Source organism: Lytechinus pictus, chromosome 2 (genome assembly GCF_037042905.1).
Source record: "Lytechinus pictus isolate F3 Inbred chromosome 2, Lp3.0, whole genome shotgun sequence".
Lineage (NCBI taxonomy): Eukaryota > Metazoa > Echinodermata > Echinoidea > Temnopleuroida > Toxopneustidae > Lytechinus > Lytechinus pictus.
The window spans coordinates 62,910,800-62,931,476 of record NC_087246.1 but is presented as its reverse complement, the minus strand read 5'-3'; the positions used below and the strand labels follow the sequence as shown (position 1 = coordinate 62,931,476).

The window sequence follows — 20,677 nt, the reverse complement described above, 5'->3', positions numbered from 1 at the left end:
GAGGAGACAAAGCATTGGAGGGGCACTGTATTGTTTGTGAACAATGCTGTGCCCCTCCAATGCTTTGTCTCCTCCGGGTCACGGTCTGCCACTGATGATGGCGATGACAATTCGTGATGGTGATGAAAATGATGAAAGTGATGAAGATGGATGTGATGGTGATGATGAATATGGTGGTGATGATACTGATGATGATGGTGAATTATTTCTAGTCCTATTTACTTCTGACTTTCACCATTTGTTTCTCTTAGTTCTCTCATTTTTATGACCAAGGTTTTTTTCCCTTTAACATTCAACCACAATATTTACCAACATCATTGCCAGTTTACCATCACAATGATCATCATCACATCTGTGATATAATCATTAGCACTATCCATCACATTACCAACATGATTGCCAATTTGCCATCACAATGATTGTCCTCACCATCATCGATATCACGATCATTAACACTTTTTATCACAATATTTACCAACATCATTGCCAATTTACCATCACAATGATCATCATCACCATCTCCGATATAATCATTGAGACTTCATCACAATATTTACCAACATGATTGCCAATTTGCCATCACAACGATTGTGATCACCATCAACGATGATCATTTACACTCTCTTTCACAATATTTACAAACATGATTGCCAATTTGCCATCGCAATGGTCTTCATCACCATCAACAAAACCATGATCATTTACACTCTCCATCGCAATATTTTCCAATACTGCAAATTTGCCATCACAATGATTGTCATCACCATCAACGATGATCATTTACACTATCACAATATTTACAAACATGATTGCCAATTTGCCATCGCAATGGTCTTCATCACCTTCAACAATACCATGATCATTTACACTCTCCATCGCAATATTTACCAATACTGCAAATTTGCCATCACAATGATTGTCATCACCATCAACGATGATCATTTACACTCTCTATCACAATATTTACAAACATGATTGCCAATTTGCCATCGCAATGGTCTTCATCACCATCAAAAATACCATGATCATTTACACTCTCTATCGCAATATTTACCAATGCTGCCAATTTGCCATCACAATGATTGTCATCACCATCAACGATGATCATTTACACTCTCTATCACAATATTTACCAATACTGCAAATTTGCCATCACAATGATCGTTATCACTATTAATGATTAACACTCCATCACAATATTTACGAACATGATTGCAAAGTTGACATCACACTGATCATCATTACCATCTGTGATATCATGATCATTTAAACTCTACATCACAATATTTTCCATTATGATTGCCATCCCCACTAGTGTCATGGTCACCATTCTTAGTCTTGCCAGATTTCAGATCACCACATACACCCTAAACTCTTTGACAACTTCCTTTGAAAAAAATAGAAATATACAGTCGAGCAAACATTACATTCCACCTTTTTACTTTATTAACCTGCTAGTAATAGACAAGTGCACTTCTATTAAGTTCCAACTTTTTTTTTTCTTCAATCAATCAATTCAGACATGTTTCTCCTTGTACTTAATTAGGCATTGAGTTTTAATACAAAATACATATAATTCTTCAAGTCCAACTGTACATGAGTACGAAGACCGTCGTTGGATCGCCTCCCGCACCTGATCCAAACCTGGCTCCTACTCAGTCATAAATTCATAAATAGATACAGGAGAATTGCAAGAACAGAAGGAGAAAAATAAGAGCTCATGATGAAATTTTATAACTACAAGACTTCGAAGAGAAAAAGCTGTATAAGTTTGCACATCTTACATTACAAATAAAATTACAATCCTTATTAATCTTTTTTTTTGTCATGGTTATTTACAGACATGTTTAGGGTGGAGAACACTGATGCAATACTTAGGCACTGGTTTGAGGGTCACACTAATTTACATCGCAAGTACTCCCCCCCCCCCCCTCTGGTTTCCCTTCTTGAAAAGAGAACAACAATTGTATAAACATTGTAATATAAGGGCAGGTTATCTTTACAATACCTGCACCACTGTATTGGGAGAGTTTCGCAAATAATCATTACTCTCTAAGAAGAGACATTCTTCAATACTTAATATACACATTTCTTATGTAATCACACATGCTAGGCATTTATACTATTTTTTTATGTGGATGATTGTCATTCCATGAAATAAGATTCTCAGAAAAAGGAGAGATGGAGGATGTGAGAAAAAGAGGTAGAGAGAGAGAGACAGACAAAGATGGATGATGGAAGGAATTTGAGAGAGGGTGTGGGAGAATAAATGAATAGAGAGCAGGGTAATGAAATGAGGGGAGCAAGTGAGAAATAGTGGCAGAGATAAGAAGGGAAGGGGATTGAGGGCAAGAGGCCCTAATGTACAACATAACAATATATTAAAATAATCTTTTCTCTACATTGTAAAAGATGGCAAAAAGAATCATTTTACTTACAATTCAGAAATTAATAACTATGGCATACCACAACAAATATATTGAGCCTTAATAATAATTAAAAAAAACTGTTACTTTCCAATTCTTCTTCTCAAATAGAAAACATGATGATGCAGCTTAGATAAACATACATTACAGAACATGATAAAAGCAATAACTGTTTTATTTCAACCAGCAAAGAAAAAAAACATTTGTCAGCAAAATAAATGACAGAAATATATCAACATGACAATGCAATGTTTCTGGAATGTATCAAGAATGATTAAGAAGTCTTAAGAACAATCATTCAATAATCAAACAATTAATGGCTCAAGGTACATGATAGCTACACCCATGTTTAATAGGAGCAAATATATTTACACAACATGCCCTGTCTTTAAAGAAGAGATAGGGCTTCAAGCCAGAATATCATTGTTATTTGAGAACACAAACCACTTTGTGACTACTAACAAGAGATTTGAACCTGGCATCAACAGTTCATGACTATGGAGTACCAACCACTATGCCATAACCCCATCAGTAGAAACATTCATGAGAAACAATCAAAATTAGGCTAAAGACCTATATTTTTAGTTATGTACTTGTTTCTTTTCATATTTTTTCCAATAGTCTTAGGAGTCCTTACAGTGCAGAAGTATATATGCACATTGTTTTTGCACTATGAAAATATTATTATTATCATTATTATTATCATTATTATAATACCACTAAGTATAATAAACATGGTGTCAATTAAGGGACCACTTTTCTTGCTTGCAGTATGAAATTTAGGCATTTGCGAGGAATTGGTAATGTGAGTCAAACTGAAATCTGACTCAATAGTGAAATCACAACAATTTTCTGTTTAATATTGGATTCACCTACATCAAGATATTTGCTGGGCAACAAAGCTGGAATTCTCTCTAAATTTACTTTGCTTTGTAAGATATTTCACTTAGTCTAAAAATGTTCTAGTTTCCTATATCATTATTGTACACATTCAGTTCAATACAATTATTTCAAATTTTAAACTTTTTACCACTATGCCTGTGAACTGTCAATAACACTTATTCGTAAACACATGGACTTCACTCAATATGAGTATTCCTCCATACATTTAAAATGTTTCATAGCTATTTCCAATAATTCTTTGCAAAGGTATAATAAATTATAATAATATCAAAGTTACATCACAGACAATTTGAATACCACTCACAATATCAAATTACGATTTAACAGTAAGTAGGCATAATATGATTTTGTATATAGACAAGGGAATTCGTAACCACATTGTAGATCAGGTGGACACACCACTACTCGGTATTTATCAAAACAATTATCGGTTCGGTTTTATAAGGAACTCACACTGCTAGAGAACATCACTATTAATGAAAATATAGGATATAGAGAAACAAATTGGAAAAAATTCTATCAAAATTGGTGAAAAAATGAGAGTTATACAAGTAAAGAAAAAATCTTAAATTATCAGTACCTTCACTGGTGATTCTCAAATTGGCAATGTTTGAGAAGGGCAGGCTTTTGCAGACAACTTTACATGTGATTTGTTTTTGTACTTCATTGTCATTTTTTTAGCATTATCTCTTAAGTTCAACTTAGCTATCTCATAAATTTAGAATTTACAAAGATACAAGCTGCAACTTACAGATAGACATAAAATGAAAGGTAAAGAGAGAAAATATCAGAATCGTAGCAGAGATTTTTTAAACAGCAGTCTGCTACTCTAAATCAATGTTGACAATTTTAGTTCCACGTAAAAAATAAATTGAGACTTTTTTATATCCATCCACTATGTCAGTTTGTAACTGATTTTGATAAAACCTTTCTTCTAACTACCTCTCTATCATAGCTTTCCATTTTCCCTCCTGATTTGGGTTTCCTTTAGTACTTTAATTTCCTTCCAGATTTGATAACAATTTGTTTCTTTACCAGTGCTCTCCACCCCTATTTACTAAGTGTTTCGACCAAGCTCATAAATACATTTACATGTGAGCATAGGGCATGTCCATTTGTCTTCCAGGGGGGTGCTGTCCATGGTACCAACCGTATGATGCACGCAGGGGGTCCGGGCATCCTATTTGACCGAATGAGGCACCATTCCGGAGCTTACATTGTTCGTCACCACCCACCCAGTGAAAACGTCCCTACAGATAGAGAGAAAAATAGAAATTATTAACAAATTGTGAATATACTTTATTTTAGCTGATCAACAAAATGCATACCTCAATTTCCTAAATCATGCCAAAATGCACAATTCTTGCACAGATTACAATTGAACAAAGAGCAAAGTAAAACTAATTAATCAAAAAATAAATATTTATACCCATAAATTTTGAATACCAAAGACCAAGTTGATCTAAAATAGTAATTTAAACTTGATTTAATAAATGGATTAACATAAATTTGAATATTCAATGAAAATAGAACTGCAAGACTTCAAAATGCTGAAATGTCTCTTTTTTACAAACTACTTTCATGAAATTGTCACTATTTTTTAATATGAAATTGTCGCTATTTCTCTAAAGATGTTTGTAAAAATTAAAATTCCCCTCAGGTATAAAATTGACACATGGCAATATCTGAATAAAAACTTAATGGTCCAGAACAAACATATGAAATGGAGTAATAAAGAGCTTAATCACAATGCGATAGTTGAATAGCAATAAACAGGGTTAATAACACAAAAGAAATACATGCAAAGCAATAAAGCACAAACAATAAAACACATTGCACCTACACAGAAAATTATTCACGTGGCATGCAAACAACATGAAGTATTCAAAGCTTGAGTTTTACATATTTTAAAGTAATCCTATGGATGGAAATGATAAATTATGAATTAAAAGGTGGAATGGATTTAAGAGATGAAGATAGATGGTAAGTATGGGGAGTGTCATGAGTAGATAAATGAACAGAAAAGAATAAGAGAAAAAGACCAAGTTGAAGAAATGAAAAATATGAAGAGGAGGAAACGATCAATATTAAGTAGATGAAGAAGAAGAGAAGAACAAGAAGGTGAAAATACAAAGCGAGCATAGAGAAGGACCGAAAGAACCAAATATAAGTATGTTTATAAGAGAGGAAAAAGTAAAAAAAAAACAATGATCTGGTTTAAATGAAGAACAGATGAAAAGTAGAAAGGATAATGCAACCCTACACAAAATAAAGAAAAAAAAGGTAATCTTTCTTTTCTCTTCTTTAAGATGAAATCAGGAGCTATTTAATGCAAACTTTGTGTTTCCATGATGCCAAGATGCATTAGTAATAATAATTCTTGTTGCCACAGTAATATTATGAATCTCGGTCCCAAAATTACAAAAAGAGTAGGAATATTTTCATTCTCATTTGACCCCCACCAACACTTCCATGAGGAGTTTAGTAAGTCATCTAATGGGGAATAATGGTAATACATAACTAGCGCCCTCTGTAGCTTAGAAGAAACCATTTTCCAAGTGATTGTGCAAGTGAGTTGAGTGTTTACGAAATGAGATTAGATAAACGTGAAATTGGATGCAAGTTGATGTGATTTGCATGACATTGCCCTCAATATGAAACTAAATATTCAAAACATAATGCCCAATAGGTGACTTAAAATGTCAATTGTCAACGAGACACAATGTTTTAAAACACCATTATTACAATATTTTTGTATGTTTTTGCTGATGAAAAGCGTATAAACCTATGATAAAAATTAGCATAAATAAATGAAATTCAAAAGCAATTTCATTTACTAGAACATTTCTTCTACATTTAAAAAATAGTCCCCCCCTAAATAAAAGAATGAAAAAAAAATTAACCTAGGATTGGGAATAAAATCGAAATGATTATGGATTGAATTCTACCGGTATGTATTTATTTTACTCTGTTATTCACATAATGAGAGCCAACATGGTTAGTATGCAGCAAACTCAGATATTGTGATATATAAAAAGGTTAGTTTTGAATGTAGAGTTTAACACTCTCTAGGCTGATAAAGAGAGAGGCATTGTACCTGCAGTGTTCTACGACACACTGCGAGCTGCAATATTCATTATCCCAATCGGGGCTTTCTATAGGAGGCCGGTTACACCCGCTGCGAGTACACAGCACTGGCTGTGGCTCGCTTACCGCCTTCGTTGGCGACTGGCAAAAAAAAATGGTAAAACAATACAGGGGAGGTAAGCAAAAGGAGGTAGAGAAAGGGGGATAAAAAAGAAAAGAGAACAAAAGAGAAATTTATATAATCATCCCATATTTACATTAGCCTTGAACATTATTATCATGAATCTATAAAAAAATATTTCACACAGAACTGAATGGAATAATATATAATTCATATCAATTATTTATGAAGAAATAAATGATGTTTATGATTTTTATACCCAAAACTGGTAGATCATGATTCCTTTTAATTTAAAGGCTTTTATCAAAGAGTTCCTTAATGATTAATTTGGGAGTGACAAGTACAAGAAAATTTAACAAAATACAGTATCACATACTGAAGGGCCCTTACTGGCTCCAGAACTTTATGAAGTTAACTATCACTGATTTAATTCAAAATGATACAAGAAATCATAATAGCATGCAAGACAAGTAATCTACACATTGACACATTGATCAAAATCATTGCTAATAAAGCACTATTCATGTATCATCAACCTTACACAAGAATTATTTGTGTTTTTCTAAAATTCAACAAAATAAGGCCTCCAAACCATAAACCAAACTCAAACAAATTGATAAAGAATCATGTTAAAGATGGAATATGATAAATAATACATTAAATACAATATAAATAACCTAATCTTGCTATCAAAGTCATTTGAAAGCGCATAGAGACGTCATAATGTAATATGCACTATACAAGAACCATTTATCATCATTATTATCCATTTCAACATTAGTCTGGTTACTCTGATGGAAAGAAATGTATTCATTCAAAGAGAAAAATTAATCTTGTAGTAAGATAGAAAACCTCTAGTATTACATTCTTTTTATTTATTTATTTTTTAATTTGCCTTTCTCAATTGATTACTCATAAAAAGGGGGTTAAAAACACTAATTTTGGGGAATATTTTACATTTGTTGACTTATATTATTATAAGAAAAAATGGATCTCATTTCACAACCAATTTAGTAAACTCAGTATAATTTGAACAAGTTCTTTATATGAGACCATTAAAACTGTCATGTTTCAAATGGCTTTGAAGGTTTTTTTTTAATATTAACTGATGTGTTATATACCTTGTATTTCTAATTTGAAAAGCTTTGCATATATTGATTTCTGCATGCTTGAATTATTAATCTGAATAATTGAAAATAGGCCAAATTGAATTTCTTTGAAAATAAAATGAATCATGAAAATGTGATTTCATTAAGTTGATGATACATGAATAAAAAAAAACAGCACAATTGGTATTTAATTGCCTTTTTAAAACAAAAAATAAAAGATAATTTGGAAATAAATGAGTGGTAAGTGTTTCTCACCATTGGTTTGACGACTCTTTGTACGTTCTGCATTGGTTGTACCATGGCTGCCGGCTGGCCGTACGGGCTTGCTGCGGTCGTCATGGTGCCACCGCCCACCGGTGCATTGGACGATGACGGTGGCTTGGGTGCAATAACCCTGGGTGCAACAGAGGGATGAAGCTGGCCGACGGCACCGGCCACGTTAGCACCATGAGGGGGAGAGACCGAGACTGGACCAGACAGTCTCTGCTGCTTACTGGGAGACTGATCCTCAGGGTCCATCTGGTCTACAGCGGCCTGGAAAGGAAAAACAAAGATGATATATTAGAGAAAATATTAGAGCTCAGGATTATCCAGTTTCAGTCCACCTGTTTAATTTTAAAGATATATATCAATTGGGTATAATCATTTATTTCTGGGAACCCCAGCGGGAGGGGTACAGGGACGTGCCACTCTGGAGACCCCCTTTTCAGACCTCAATTCCAGTTATCTAGATACTCCATATGACAAAAGTTCCGTTCAGAAGTCACCCTGCCCCTCTCACAAGACCCCTGTTACGAAACATCTCTGTTCCCCTGCCAAAATTGTCCAGCGCGAGCACCGCATAGCTGCACACACAGCATAGCTCAATACCACGCCATTAGTGCCATGTATGGCTGGCGACCCGTACATGCACAGTGCTACGGTGCAACATACCTACAGCACACAGTACTGCAATCCAGTTCCTTAGACCCTGTTTTTCACCGTATTTTACCCTTGAAGTCAATTCCTTAGACCCCGTTTCAGGATTTTGTGTGGCACACCCTCATCTAAATATAATTTGAGTGCTCCCCCCCCCTCCAGCTGGGAACGTCCTCCAATGTCTTAATCCAAAAGACAGGACTCGAACCTCAAACCTCTGCATCAATTAGTAACTTCTCCCATATAGCATGGATCTCAGGCGCATGCCATAATGCCCAGTCATCATTTGGATACTTGCATACTCATCATTAACTTGGCATGACTGACATAGAAATCAAGAGCCACAAGGGTATCCTCCTTTCCCCTCTCCTCCCCCTCCCCCCTTCAACACCATCAATGACTGCGTGTCAATCACGCAGGGAAACTGTATGATTCTTGTCGAGCAAACGAAGGAATCTTTACACAGCAGGAGTCAAGTTACGATCAATGCACTTGTAAGAGGGTCTCTCTGTCTTAGTGCTTGTGCAAGTTAGCAGGCAAACAGTTAGTCTGTGCCAATCTCCGCAAATCTACAGCAAGGAGATGCCTTGGGGATTGTAAGATTGGAGAAAAAAAGACTCAATGATCATCGGAAGCCTAAAGAAATTCCAGAAAAGGGACTGAAACTGCTCTTATATGGAGTTATAAAGAGATTTCTTCATATAATAATTTCATTGCTGAAATCTTATTAAAGGGCAAATAATAAAGTTATTGAAGTTTAAATTTTAGCAATATTTTGTGAAAACAGTCGTCATGAATATTCATTAGGTGGGCTGATGATGTCACATCTCCACTTTCCGTTTTCTTATGTTATTACATAAAATCATAATTTTTTCATTATTTCCTACTTGTGTGAATAATATGTCTCCCTTATAATGAAATAAGTTGCAGCTATAAATATCTAATGCACTAAATCAGCTGTCAATCCAATTTTTCTAGTTCTTGGAGGAAAAAATTGAATAAACCTAATTTCATATAATAAAATAAAAAAGAACAAGTGGAGATGTGACATCATCAGTCCACCTAATGAATATTCATGACTGTTTTCACAAAATATTGCTAAACTTTAAAATTCAATAACTTTGTTATTTTTTATCCGATTTTGATGAAATTTTCGGCATTGTGCTCAGTGAATTCTACTCTATTTATTAAGCTATGAATATTTTCAGCCCGGACCATCCCTTTAAGGATGATGACAGTTTTTTTCCATGATTCAATTTCCGACCACTGGGTCCATTACCTTAAAGCAATCAATCACAAAAACTTGTTTGACAATCAATTACTAAGATTCATGTTTAAGAGCCCACAGAATTGATTTGATGGATAACTAGTTTATCATTGAAGGGCCTTGCACAAATGACCTAACTAGATTGAATCAAACAAATTCCCAATCTCAAAAGTAGGAAAAATATGCTGATTTTCGAGTTAATATACAAAATAAAAAAAACCTGACAAGATTTCGGTGATTTGGCATCTACTTCGCTAACTGAAAAAAGCATGTACAACTGAAATACACACAAAAATCTTCTCTGATTGAAAATGCATCGGCATACAGAAATGTAATGAAATGGAAATATCAAAACATCATGTCGTTCCAATCTATTTCTAAATTTCAAATATGTTTACATTTTATTTCCTCCGAAGGTTCCCCCACCTGCATCACTGTACAAACAGTTAGTCTTGAATCAATAGAATTAGACTGGTTTCAAGACTTGAGACCTGTTTTTATTGGTAGAAGGTAGAGAATGGAGGGAGGGGGGGGGCACTCTTGCTTGATGATAAATAATTGGATTAGGTAAAAAGTAAGACCTCTTGATCATACACGTTTTATTTAAACACTAATGTTTCTGCATAATGGGTGAGCTTAAAAGAAAATGTGAATGGACTCGCTCCTTATTATCTCATCAGAAAAGCAACAGAAAAAAAAATTATATGTGCTGTAAACACTCGGAGGGTGTAATGTAAATGAGGTAGCAATAAAACAAAACATGTGATCATAGTAATCACATAGAGTATGAAGACAGGGTGAAACATATTTATTCATCATAAATTCATGATTAATGTCATTCAAAAACTAGGATTGTTTAAACCACAGAGGGCCTCTTTACAATGGACAATTGCTGTGAATGAGCCTGGTGGTTAGGCTACATATTTCTTTTGGTTGGTGGGGGGGGGGGGGGGACAGAAGAGGATATATGTATGAGGTATTGACCCAGTTTAATCATTTTTCCTATACTACCAGTCAGCCTTGAATCAATATTTCCTTAGATGGTTTCAGATGGTTTGAGTTTATGTAAGGGAGGGGTCAGGGTAAGAGGGGGTATAGAATGGAGCAAGGGTGGTATTGTAACTGTAACAGATAATTGTAAATAAATTCACAAGAGAATTCTGGACAATATTCATCAATGGTATCAGTTGGTATCATTATCACTATCCTTATTACCAATATACCAATATGACTATTATCAATATCATCTTTTGGTCCATCTAATACATCATCGGAAATATTTGAATATTACAGATCTTATGCGTGACAAGTGCACCTGAGAGACACGCCACATCCGTGTCATGGCCGTTTCATCATTTGTATTCATATGTCATCAGCACCTAACCCGGTCGCCATGCATTACAATCACAAGATAGATTTGATATAACCATTCAGTATTCAATATCCACCTCCCCCATCTCACAGAGTAGGGTGGGAAGGAAATAAACGGCCTTATTCTCATCATTCCCCCAATGGGAGAAGGAGAAATAATAATAATAACCGTGCAACGATGCTGAAAACATAAGGAATAAGCTGCCAACACTTAGAGGACTTGTTAGGGGGTGCAAATTGAGTTATAGTGGCACGCAGATCCTGCACAAATTATTGATTGCTCCACTAGTCCCTGCCAGTATCTAGTCCTGACCTAGTTGAATTGTTTGTGCTGTGTGTTATTCTTCACTCCAGAGATTGGCGAGTGAGATAGAGTAAATGTTAGCATAGCTGATTACTAGGAGGATGGTGGAGGAGGGAGAGGGGAGGGGTGCAAAGAAGGGTGGGGTAGGGGGGTGGTGAGGACAGGTGTATCAGGGCTGAAGGCCTGTTCCTGTATATGAGGTGGTAGCGGGAATGGTGGAGGGAAAAAGAGGTGCTATCGTATAGAGAGGGTAGTGCTGGGGGTCAGTGAGGATAGGTGTGTTAGGGTTAAGAGTCAGTCTCCTTGTACAAAATTGGTGGAGAAGGGGTAGGGTAGGGGGTACAAGAGGGATGGGGTTGGGGGATGGTTAGGACAGATGTATCAGGGCTGAGTGTCTTCTCTGTATACAAGGTGGTAGTGAGGACGGTGGAGGGGTACATGAGGGATGGAGTTGGGAGATGGCGAGGACAACAGGTGTATCAGGTATTGGAGTAGGGGTAGGGGCACAGAGATGGGATGGGTGGGGTTGGGGGATGATGAGGACAGGTCTATCAGGGGTGAGAGTCTGTTTCTATACAGGTAGTGATGATGTGTTTTGAAATGATGAAAAGGCAGTTTAGGCGTTTGAACACTGGGTTTTCTTAGGGGTTGGGAGGGAAGGTGGGGATGGGGGTCAAATAAGTTACAAACAGGATAAGTTTACAGGACCACAAAGAGATTTGACGGCTGCTGTGATGAGCATGTCATCTATATTATATCAACTTCATATGAAAACATAGGATTTGAAACGTCCAAAACACTGCAATTGGGGAATAGTTTAAGTAGGGGTGGGGATAGAGGGTCGGGTTTGAGCTTTATCCGGGGATAATAGTGAAGAAATGATGACAATAGTATTTTTGCATTAAAAAATTAAGTGGATACTTGTAAGAATGGGATATGAGGGATGATGTGCAGTGGTAGTGGAACAAGAGAAACAGCATGTGGAACCATTACGGGAGTTACCAAAGAATTTTTCCCCCAAAAACTGATACTGGGAGAAATTGTGGTGATGATAGTGATTAGAGTGCAATAGAAATGAAGTGAGGACAGAGTCATATTGTATGACATGATAAAACTATTACATGATGATCTAGCAGCCTATTCCTAAATTTGATGCATTGAATTAACAAAATTTGACAATTAGCTAAACAAGTTGCTCTCTCAAATTTTTTTTGGGTTGCTACTTTGCTCTGAAGCACCTTGAACATCTAAATTAGAGATGGAAAGTGCACTATATCAATCTTCTCTGTTATTATTATTATCCTAAAATATATCAACCAGTAAATAATTGTTAAGCCAAACTGTCACACATAGGGTAATGCATGCATCCTTGTGCAATGTCAATCTATGCCTGTGGGGTGGGCCGAGTTACTGTAATAACTTGCAAACCGTGAATATTTCATACTTTAATATTCCTCTTGACAATCGACTACGTACAAGATTTACATCCAATCATCCTATCTCCTGATGCTTAATTGATTGATTCCATGGCCCAAGAGAGATCGTCATCAATATTTCAAAGGTCATCCCCTTCTACTTTCTTTCTCTCTTATATACTCTCTCTCTCCCTCACTCCCCCCCCCCCCTCAAATTGCCATATCCCAATTTTCTTGTTGAACTATACAGAGGAATAATTGAGCAAAGCCCTGGGGAAGCAAGACTACAAGACCTTAATGAGATCGCTTGTAAGACGCTTGGGAGAGGAATCCACTGAAGAACATGTCTGCCCATTACCAGAATTAAAATGTGAAAATTGCTAATGAGTTTTGGTAGGCCGAGGCTCGCAAAACGGAGCCTAATTGGGCCCCGTTTGCGGTTTAATGGCCGATTTCGGAAGTCATGAATGTTCCGTGGATAGCTGAAGGGGCCAAGAGAGAAAGATTGAGAAAGAGGGAGCACAAATTTGATATTCATTCCACTTTTTATGTGTTAATCTTGCATGACAGTGTGAGTAGTTAAAAAGTACATGGTAAAGATTGGATGAATGAATGAGGAATGTATGTAAAGCCTTAAGTGAATGAACAAGATTTAATAGAGCAGGGAGAGAAAGATGGATTGCCGTAACAAAGAATGAAGTTCAGAGCCATTTATCATTCATGAATGAAGAAGATTTTCTCTCTATATATCTGTTTGGGGCATGGCAGAACAGGAGATAATGCCAAAGTTGGACCAACAGAAACAGAATTATAAATAATGAAAGCCAGAGATAAACTCAGTGATAAATGAATACAGAGGGAGAGAGGGTTGGGGGATAACACAAGAAATGGGATAAAAGAAAAAGTAATAAAAAAAATGTTGGTAGGGAAAAGGAGGAAGGGGGAGGGAGGTAGGGAGGGAGGAAGAGGGAAGGGGGAGAAAGATTGAGACAGAGGGGGAGGGTGGGGATCAACAAAGTGACAATGACATGATGTATGATTTCGGAATGGAAAGCAAATAGAGGGCAGTGATGGATGTGTTTTGAAAGGACTTGGACGAGATGGAGAGAACGAAGGAGAGAAGGAAGGATAGATAAACAAATGAGTCATCAAAAGGAGATTTTGACAAAGAGTGCGTCACTGGTATAATCAGTCAGCTTGTCAAAACAATTAATTGTAGATAGTAAGATTGATCGCTGGGGAACCTTTATAGGGGAAGTGGGGGGGGCTGAAGAAAAAAAAATGGAAAGGGGAGAGGGAGAATGAAAGGGGTGGGGAAGCATGGGTTGGAGTATGGGGGTAAGGAAAATTGTTGTGAAAAAAAGGAGGGAAGAAGAAAGGGGTGAGGTAGATTATGGATGGGGAAGGGAAGCATAAAGGGAGTGAAGAGCAAATAGGTGAGGGGTATTGGGGAAGGGGTAGGAGAAGGGGGTAGATATCAAAGAAAAGAATAAAACAACTGGGTACAGAGGGAAGGTAAATAACGAATGGGGAAGGGAAGGGGGATAATAAAGTAAAAATAGGAAGAGGCATTAAATTGTGTACATGGTAGTGTATGGGGTATGGATGTGGGTTATAAAATAGGGGGGAAAAATTGCTTGCACAATTTGTTTTCATGTGTGTAAATAGTCTCAAATTAAGTCAAATGTGAAAATCAGTTCTATGATGAATTCCAAATTCCAAGTTATAGGGCCCCTAAACCTGGATTCATAAATCTTGTATCAATAATTCATAACAATGTTGCTTTCAACTAATCAATGCTACAATTTAAGAAGCTTTTGAATAAAAATAAAGTAATTTAAAACTAGTTCCCATTTAAGAAGCTAGATGAAACCTTTACCTTTGAAACTAAACTTGCTCTGTATGCTGCAAGCTTCTTCAAGTATTCCTTCTTGGCTGTTTCCGTCCTCTGCTTGTAAGCCTGTAAAATAGACCAATCAATTTTGATGAATGAATATCGTACTACTCATAATCTATATTTCGTCTTTATTCCTTCCCAAAATACATAGGGAAATGTGTAAATATAAACAAATTTGCATGATGTAAGACAAAATCACACAATTAAAACCATTTTGTTTGTTTGTTTACTTGATTGAAGGGGCCCATTTCATAAAACTTGGCCATTATTGTAACTACCATGGAATCCTTGAATATGACTTCAATGCTTATAATTTCACTTATTTATTGTATGATAAATGAGAAGTGAATGGGAAAGCCTTGCTCGAAGTGCTGCAGCCGGGTATCAAACCCCAGACTTCCATGTGCTGAGTCGGGTGCCCCAAACCACTCGACCACGGCACCACCGTGTCCATAAAAATCCCATAACAAACACAAACTCCACCAGTTTCTCATCTTGATGGATGCATGAAAATCTGCATGGGAATACTGAAAATGATGAAATTATATTTTGTATAAAATGTGACTTACGGCCTTCTGTTCAGCATCCAAGCTGTCCCACATTGATGCAACGATCTTAGAGACCTCTCCGAAGCTAGCGTTGGGATTCTGACCCTTGATGGCCGCCTGTGTATCCCTAAAGAACAGAGCATAGGCAGAGACTGGCTTCTGGGGTTCATTAGGGTCCTTCTTACGCTTGCGCTTGGGGGGCTTCTTTTTCGTTTCTTTGACGACCTCTGGCCGCTTGGCCTGAGCAGCAAACTGGATGAGAGAATGAGGTGAAAGAAGGAAATAAATAAAAACAGATAATTAAAATACTACTAAAAACTACTTTTGCCAAGTTAGATGATAAAGCTTAGCTTCTCAATTTTGGGTCAAATTTTTTTGTTGTTGATTTCATGACTCCGTAACCCATAGATGCCATGACAAATGTAGGCCTCGTCTTATTGGATAGAGTGTAATGGCAGCCATGTTTTTTCACTATCTGGAACATAATTTCATTTCCCGTAAGGTTTGCTGCCTAATAGCAATTCATGCTAAAGAAAACTAAATATGACCTCCTTTCACACAGGATAGATACAAGTGCGATGTGATTTGAAAATTATCCTTGATACAAATAAGTTGTACTCAAGCTTATGCTCAGTGATGAATAATTATTTACTCTTATAAATAATTCAATTATGAATATATATTCCCATCGATATTTACTTAATAAGCAGATCTAACAATGTTTAACATTATGGCCCTAAATCTTATTAACAAAAAAGCTTTACACAATTTTCCTGCAAATTCTCAATATACCTCTACCAACCCATAAGGTGGACCAAAACTACTCGGAGTAATAGATGCCATATTTGAGCAGCTAGCTTTAAATTGATTCAGTGAAGAGGAAAACTCTTTATAGACAAGATCGTTTGGATGATTTTGTTCCAAAAATAATTTGGGATATTCACCTGTGCAAGAGGAGTGTTGTCATCGCTGTCCTCACTACTCTCTAGGTGCCCCGCCCTACCAGCTACCATGTGAGGGGGAGAGGCAGTCTGTCCTGCCATGAGTTGTGCATGGTGTTGCTGTGACATAGGGGGCAGTCCTCCATGGTGCAAGCCAAGCCCAAGCTGTGAGTGATTGATGGTAGATAGGTGCTGCGGACCTGGTGGGTGGGGCGGACCCATCTCTGTATGACCATGATGGAAGAAATTACTGCTGTCCTGAGGGTGGTGCGCTTGCTGGGGGTGGTGAGGGTGGTGCGGTTGCTGCTGCCCAGGGTGGGGGTGGTGTTGCCCTGGTTGCTGTGGGTGTGACATGTGGTAGGAGGGGCTCATATGGGTGGTGGCCCCGGACATTGAGCTCCCTAGGGAGGCGGCCATGACGGGGTCCATACCACTATTAAAGTGTCCCATACTGCAAGCCGCATCCGTGATGGGCGGTACGTCAAACATCTGAGGGGGGAACTGAGGGTTAACAGGGGCTTGTGCCGATGTCGCCACTGGCAAACTTTCAGTCATGTGTGAGAGCTGATCTGAAAATACTGGGGAGGACTGGCTCGAGTAACTGGGCGTGACATTCGACAAGGAGGTTGTGTAGGTTCCTGCAGGGCTCATGGTGTGGCTCAGGGCAGGGGATTGGGCTTGTGACAGTACTGGAGAATTCGTGGAGGTCCGTGGACTGGGAACGTTTGTAGCTTGTTGAGGGTTTAGAGGGGAGGTCAAGGAGGACATCTGTTGGGGGCTTCCGGCAGTGTGAAAGGTGGGTTCTGTACCCCCACCACCCCCTCCTCCTCCACCACCAGCAGCGGTGTGTTCAGGGTATCCTACGGCTGAGGCAGGGTTCATTCCCGGCGTAGCACCCTCGCCTGGCATCCTGGGAGGAGTGATGGGTAGAATCTCAAAGTCCTCACCAAAACTTGGGGTGTGGAATGTCTGGAAACAATAATTAAAAAAAAGAAAGAAAATTCCTCCATCAATCCATTTTGCTTGGAATAAACTCATGTGTAAAAATGTGATCAATTAATCATCATTTGTTAATACACTACTTTTACTGCTTCAAGAAATTTATAACAAAATGCCACTTGTAAAAAAAAGTAACTAATATATCAATAGTGAAACCTACATGTACATTATAAAGAATCAAATATTTGGCAAGTAATAAAGGCAAGAAAGAACAGAAAAAACACATCAAAAGGGTAAAAAATAATTTTTATTGACCATTCATCAAAAGGTATCTAATGGAGAAACACATTCAAAAGTAATCAAATTCGGGGACATATTGCCATATATCAATTAAAATTACCTTAGAAGTGGAAAAAAAAAGAAATTTGAGTGTCAATGAGGATAAAATACATAAAAAATAGAGAAAGAGAGCAAGAGAGAGAGAGATAGAGAGAGATAAAAGAGAAAAGAGAATGAACAAGTTTTCCAGTAAAAAAATGGAGAGTTTATTGGGAGAGGCCCTGGGTACCTAATACACTGCCATCATTATACTTTCTGGAGATAACCATCTAATGGCATGCAAATCTGCAAGATAACATCACCTAGTTTGCGAGAATTCTTCAGGTATTAAAGTGCTCAATAAACAGTACAAAAAACAAGGCTTCCTCTAAAACACTTCATACATCACTCCCATTTCCCCCTTTTCCCTCATTTTTCAGAGTCAACAAACAAAAGCGTTCTTTCCTTTTCTCCTTGCGACACCTTGCCATGACGACAATAGCGGCTTAATTTTTATTTCTTCGCGATGCAGTTTTGAGAGAGGACCCAGTTATGAATGGTAAACCGTATATCATGTGACGTTGGGTAAGCTTCAGAGCACTTAAATGTAAGTCTGCTGATACCGCTGCACGATTCTTAAAAGCAGACAGCTTAGATCATAATCGCTTCATTGATACAAACTAAAGGTCGCGATCTGTGATAAAACGGTGGCACGGGGGATTACAGCTTTGCAATGGACCCCTTAAACCCTATGTAAATGAACTGAGCTGAATATTTTGAGCCGAAATGCTGGAAAATGCAGACAAAACTGTGAAACTATACTGTTTTCCACTTTGGATAAAGGGGAAGGACTGTGTGTCTGTATGTGAAGTGAAATTTAAAAAAAGTATGAAAGTTGCTATCTGCTCTCTGAAATGTAATTAAATTTAAAGCTAATTTAACCCTGACAAAAAGTTGATTTTGAATAAACACAAAAAGATTAAACAAACTCAATGCTGAAAATTTGATCAAAATCAAGTGCAAAATTAAGTTATTGGATTTTACAATGTTATTTTTACAGAATAGTGATATCAACTTCATTGCTTGCACTTTAATTAGCGAAAAATATGTCAGATGTGGATTTTTTCTAATATTAATGTAAAATTTTGATTGATTCCTGAAGTAAGTTCTAAATAGCTTTTATAACCATCATTTTTCATAATTGGGTATTCACCTTTAACCTTTGTGTTATGGGACCCTGGATGACGACTGCTACTTCTACTTCTTCTAGAACTTCAACTACTAATTGAATGGATTGAATAGAAATATCGATTCTATCTATCTTTTGATAGCACACTTGATGTGAGAGAAGAAAAAACTTTTAACATTTTGTATTTCTAAAATTTGCTAGTTTTGTTCCTATAAACACTAACTTCATATTAAGAGGGATTTCAACAGATTCATGTCCCTTATCATTTGTGTATCTCAATCTTGTAGAAAGCTGGTTGGGATAATATAACATGCAGCGACAAAAACTAGGACATGATACAGCCTTGCTCCACATAAACTGAAACGTCTCTTTATCTTTTAATAGGAAAAGCACCATTACTCACTCCATTACCTGTCTAAAATTTTAAAAGATAATGATATAAGAATCATGGATCAACTCGAAAGATGAAAAGATAGAAATTCAGGGTAACTAATACTAATATTCAGTGAAAGAAATAATAAGGACAATAAAATGAAAAAGTAGGTTTGTAGACTTCTAAACCCAATTGTTTCGTTTGTATAGTTATTTTTATCAGACATCTGGGATATTCAAACTGTATGGACAGACTGGATTACGATCAAACAGGATGCTATTAAACTTTAGAAGGAGATGCGACAGATACAGAAATATCTCGAAGGCTTGTCCGTCTGGATGAGTGACCCCTTGACCCCATGATCAATAACTCGAGAGCACTTTTCACAAATTAGAGAGCAGGTGTGGGGATGGAAACTAGATTATTAAGGTGGCAGATCCAAAAGATATTAAGATGGATTAATAATACCGTTAACAAGGTCAGAATATGGAAGACTCATTCTATATCCCTCTCATTTCTATTAATAGGAAGATTTTAGAACGACAAGTAGTATCACAAGAAATCAATTATAAAGCTGAATTTACACAAAGACGAATGCAGTAGTAACTGGAAGAAACATGAATAAAACTGCAAAACCATCTCTCCAAGCCCTAATAGTTGAAAATGTGTTAACAGTTTTTACCCCTTCAAATATTTCATTTGATAGATTGTGTCACAAAATAGTCAGTTTGAACTTTTGTCCATGTTTTCACAGAATACTAATCTAAAGACACTTGAATGAAAAATTACACCATGAACAAGGAAACATGATTTTTTCCTAATAGTATTGAACAAGTTTGGGAAAATTATAAATCAAAATGATAAAACTGGAAGTGACATAGCCATTGCAATAATAATAGTGGGTCTCTAAATAGAACATGAGACAGTGTTATGTCAATGCCCACTAATATTTTTACTGGTATTTTTATAATACAGGGAAGCAGTGTAATTCGTCCTAGAAATATTCTTGCCAATATTTTCCAACAAGTAAATTATTTACAACAAGCAATAATTCACCTTTCCCTTTTCAAGAAGTAACTTTCTAAATATATCTTACTATCTCTCACAGACAAGTAGAGCAATAATGACTCTATATTAACAAAAAGTCTTCAAATGTCCTAATTTTCTAAAAAGGAGACTGAAAGATGAAAAAATAGTTAATTCTGAAGAAGATTTCCATACCTCAGACATGTTTCTTGAATTGTAGGCCGGCCTGCCGTTGCGTGTAATGTGTGGTACCTCGCGGGGGTTGCAATAATCGTAGCTATTCACAAAGCCTGATGTTATCTCGTGCGACTGGAGGGTATAACAACAAGAGAGGGCGACAAAAGGAGAGAAAAAATACAAAATTAATGTCATGTCACCGCTTATAGAGCTATGATAATACACAGATGCCAATCTCACGTTTCTTTCTTGATTCTCTCACATTTCATATGGTTGATTTTTTGGCTGTCATAGATGGTGGTTTGGATGTTTACATAACATTTGTGTCTTCCTAAAGATGACTGTATG

The 20,677-nt window shown here is 36.8% G+C and overlaps 1 protein-coding gene across 2 annotated transcripts; it reads right to left on the bottom strand.

Annotated features, from left to right (window-relative positions):
* Positions 1-1,423: 1,423 nt before the first annotated feature.
* On the bottom strand, positions 1,424-20,458 carry LOC129253827 (thymocyte selection-associated high mobility group box protein TOX-like). 2 transcript variants are annotated; one of them, XM_054892253.2, is made up of 7 exons: positions 20,348-20,458; positions 16,311-17,276; positions 15,388-15,618; positions 14,801-14,881; positions 7,902-8,180; positions 6,427-6,557; positions 1,424-4,579 (listed from the first exon to the last, which is right to left on the bottom strand). In XM_054892253.2, exons 1-7 carry the CDS (start codon positions 20,354-20,356, stop codon positions 4,510-4,512), a joined length of 1,767 nt encoding a protein of 588 aa, XP_054748228.1. In that variant the 5' UTR covers positions 20,357-20,458; the 3' UTR covers positions 1,424-4,509. The 2 variants fall into 2 exon arrangements, with proteins under 2 accessions (XP_054748228.1, XP_054748229.1); XM_054892254.2 differs by lacking the exon at positions 6,427-6,557 and having other exon boundaries at positions 20,348-20,457.
* Positions 20,459-20,677: the final 219 nt, after the last annotated feature.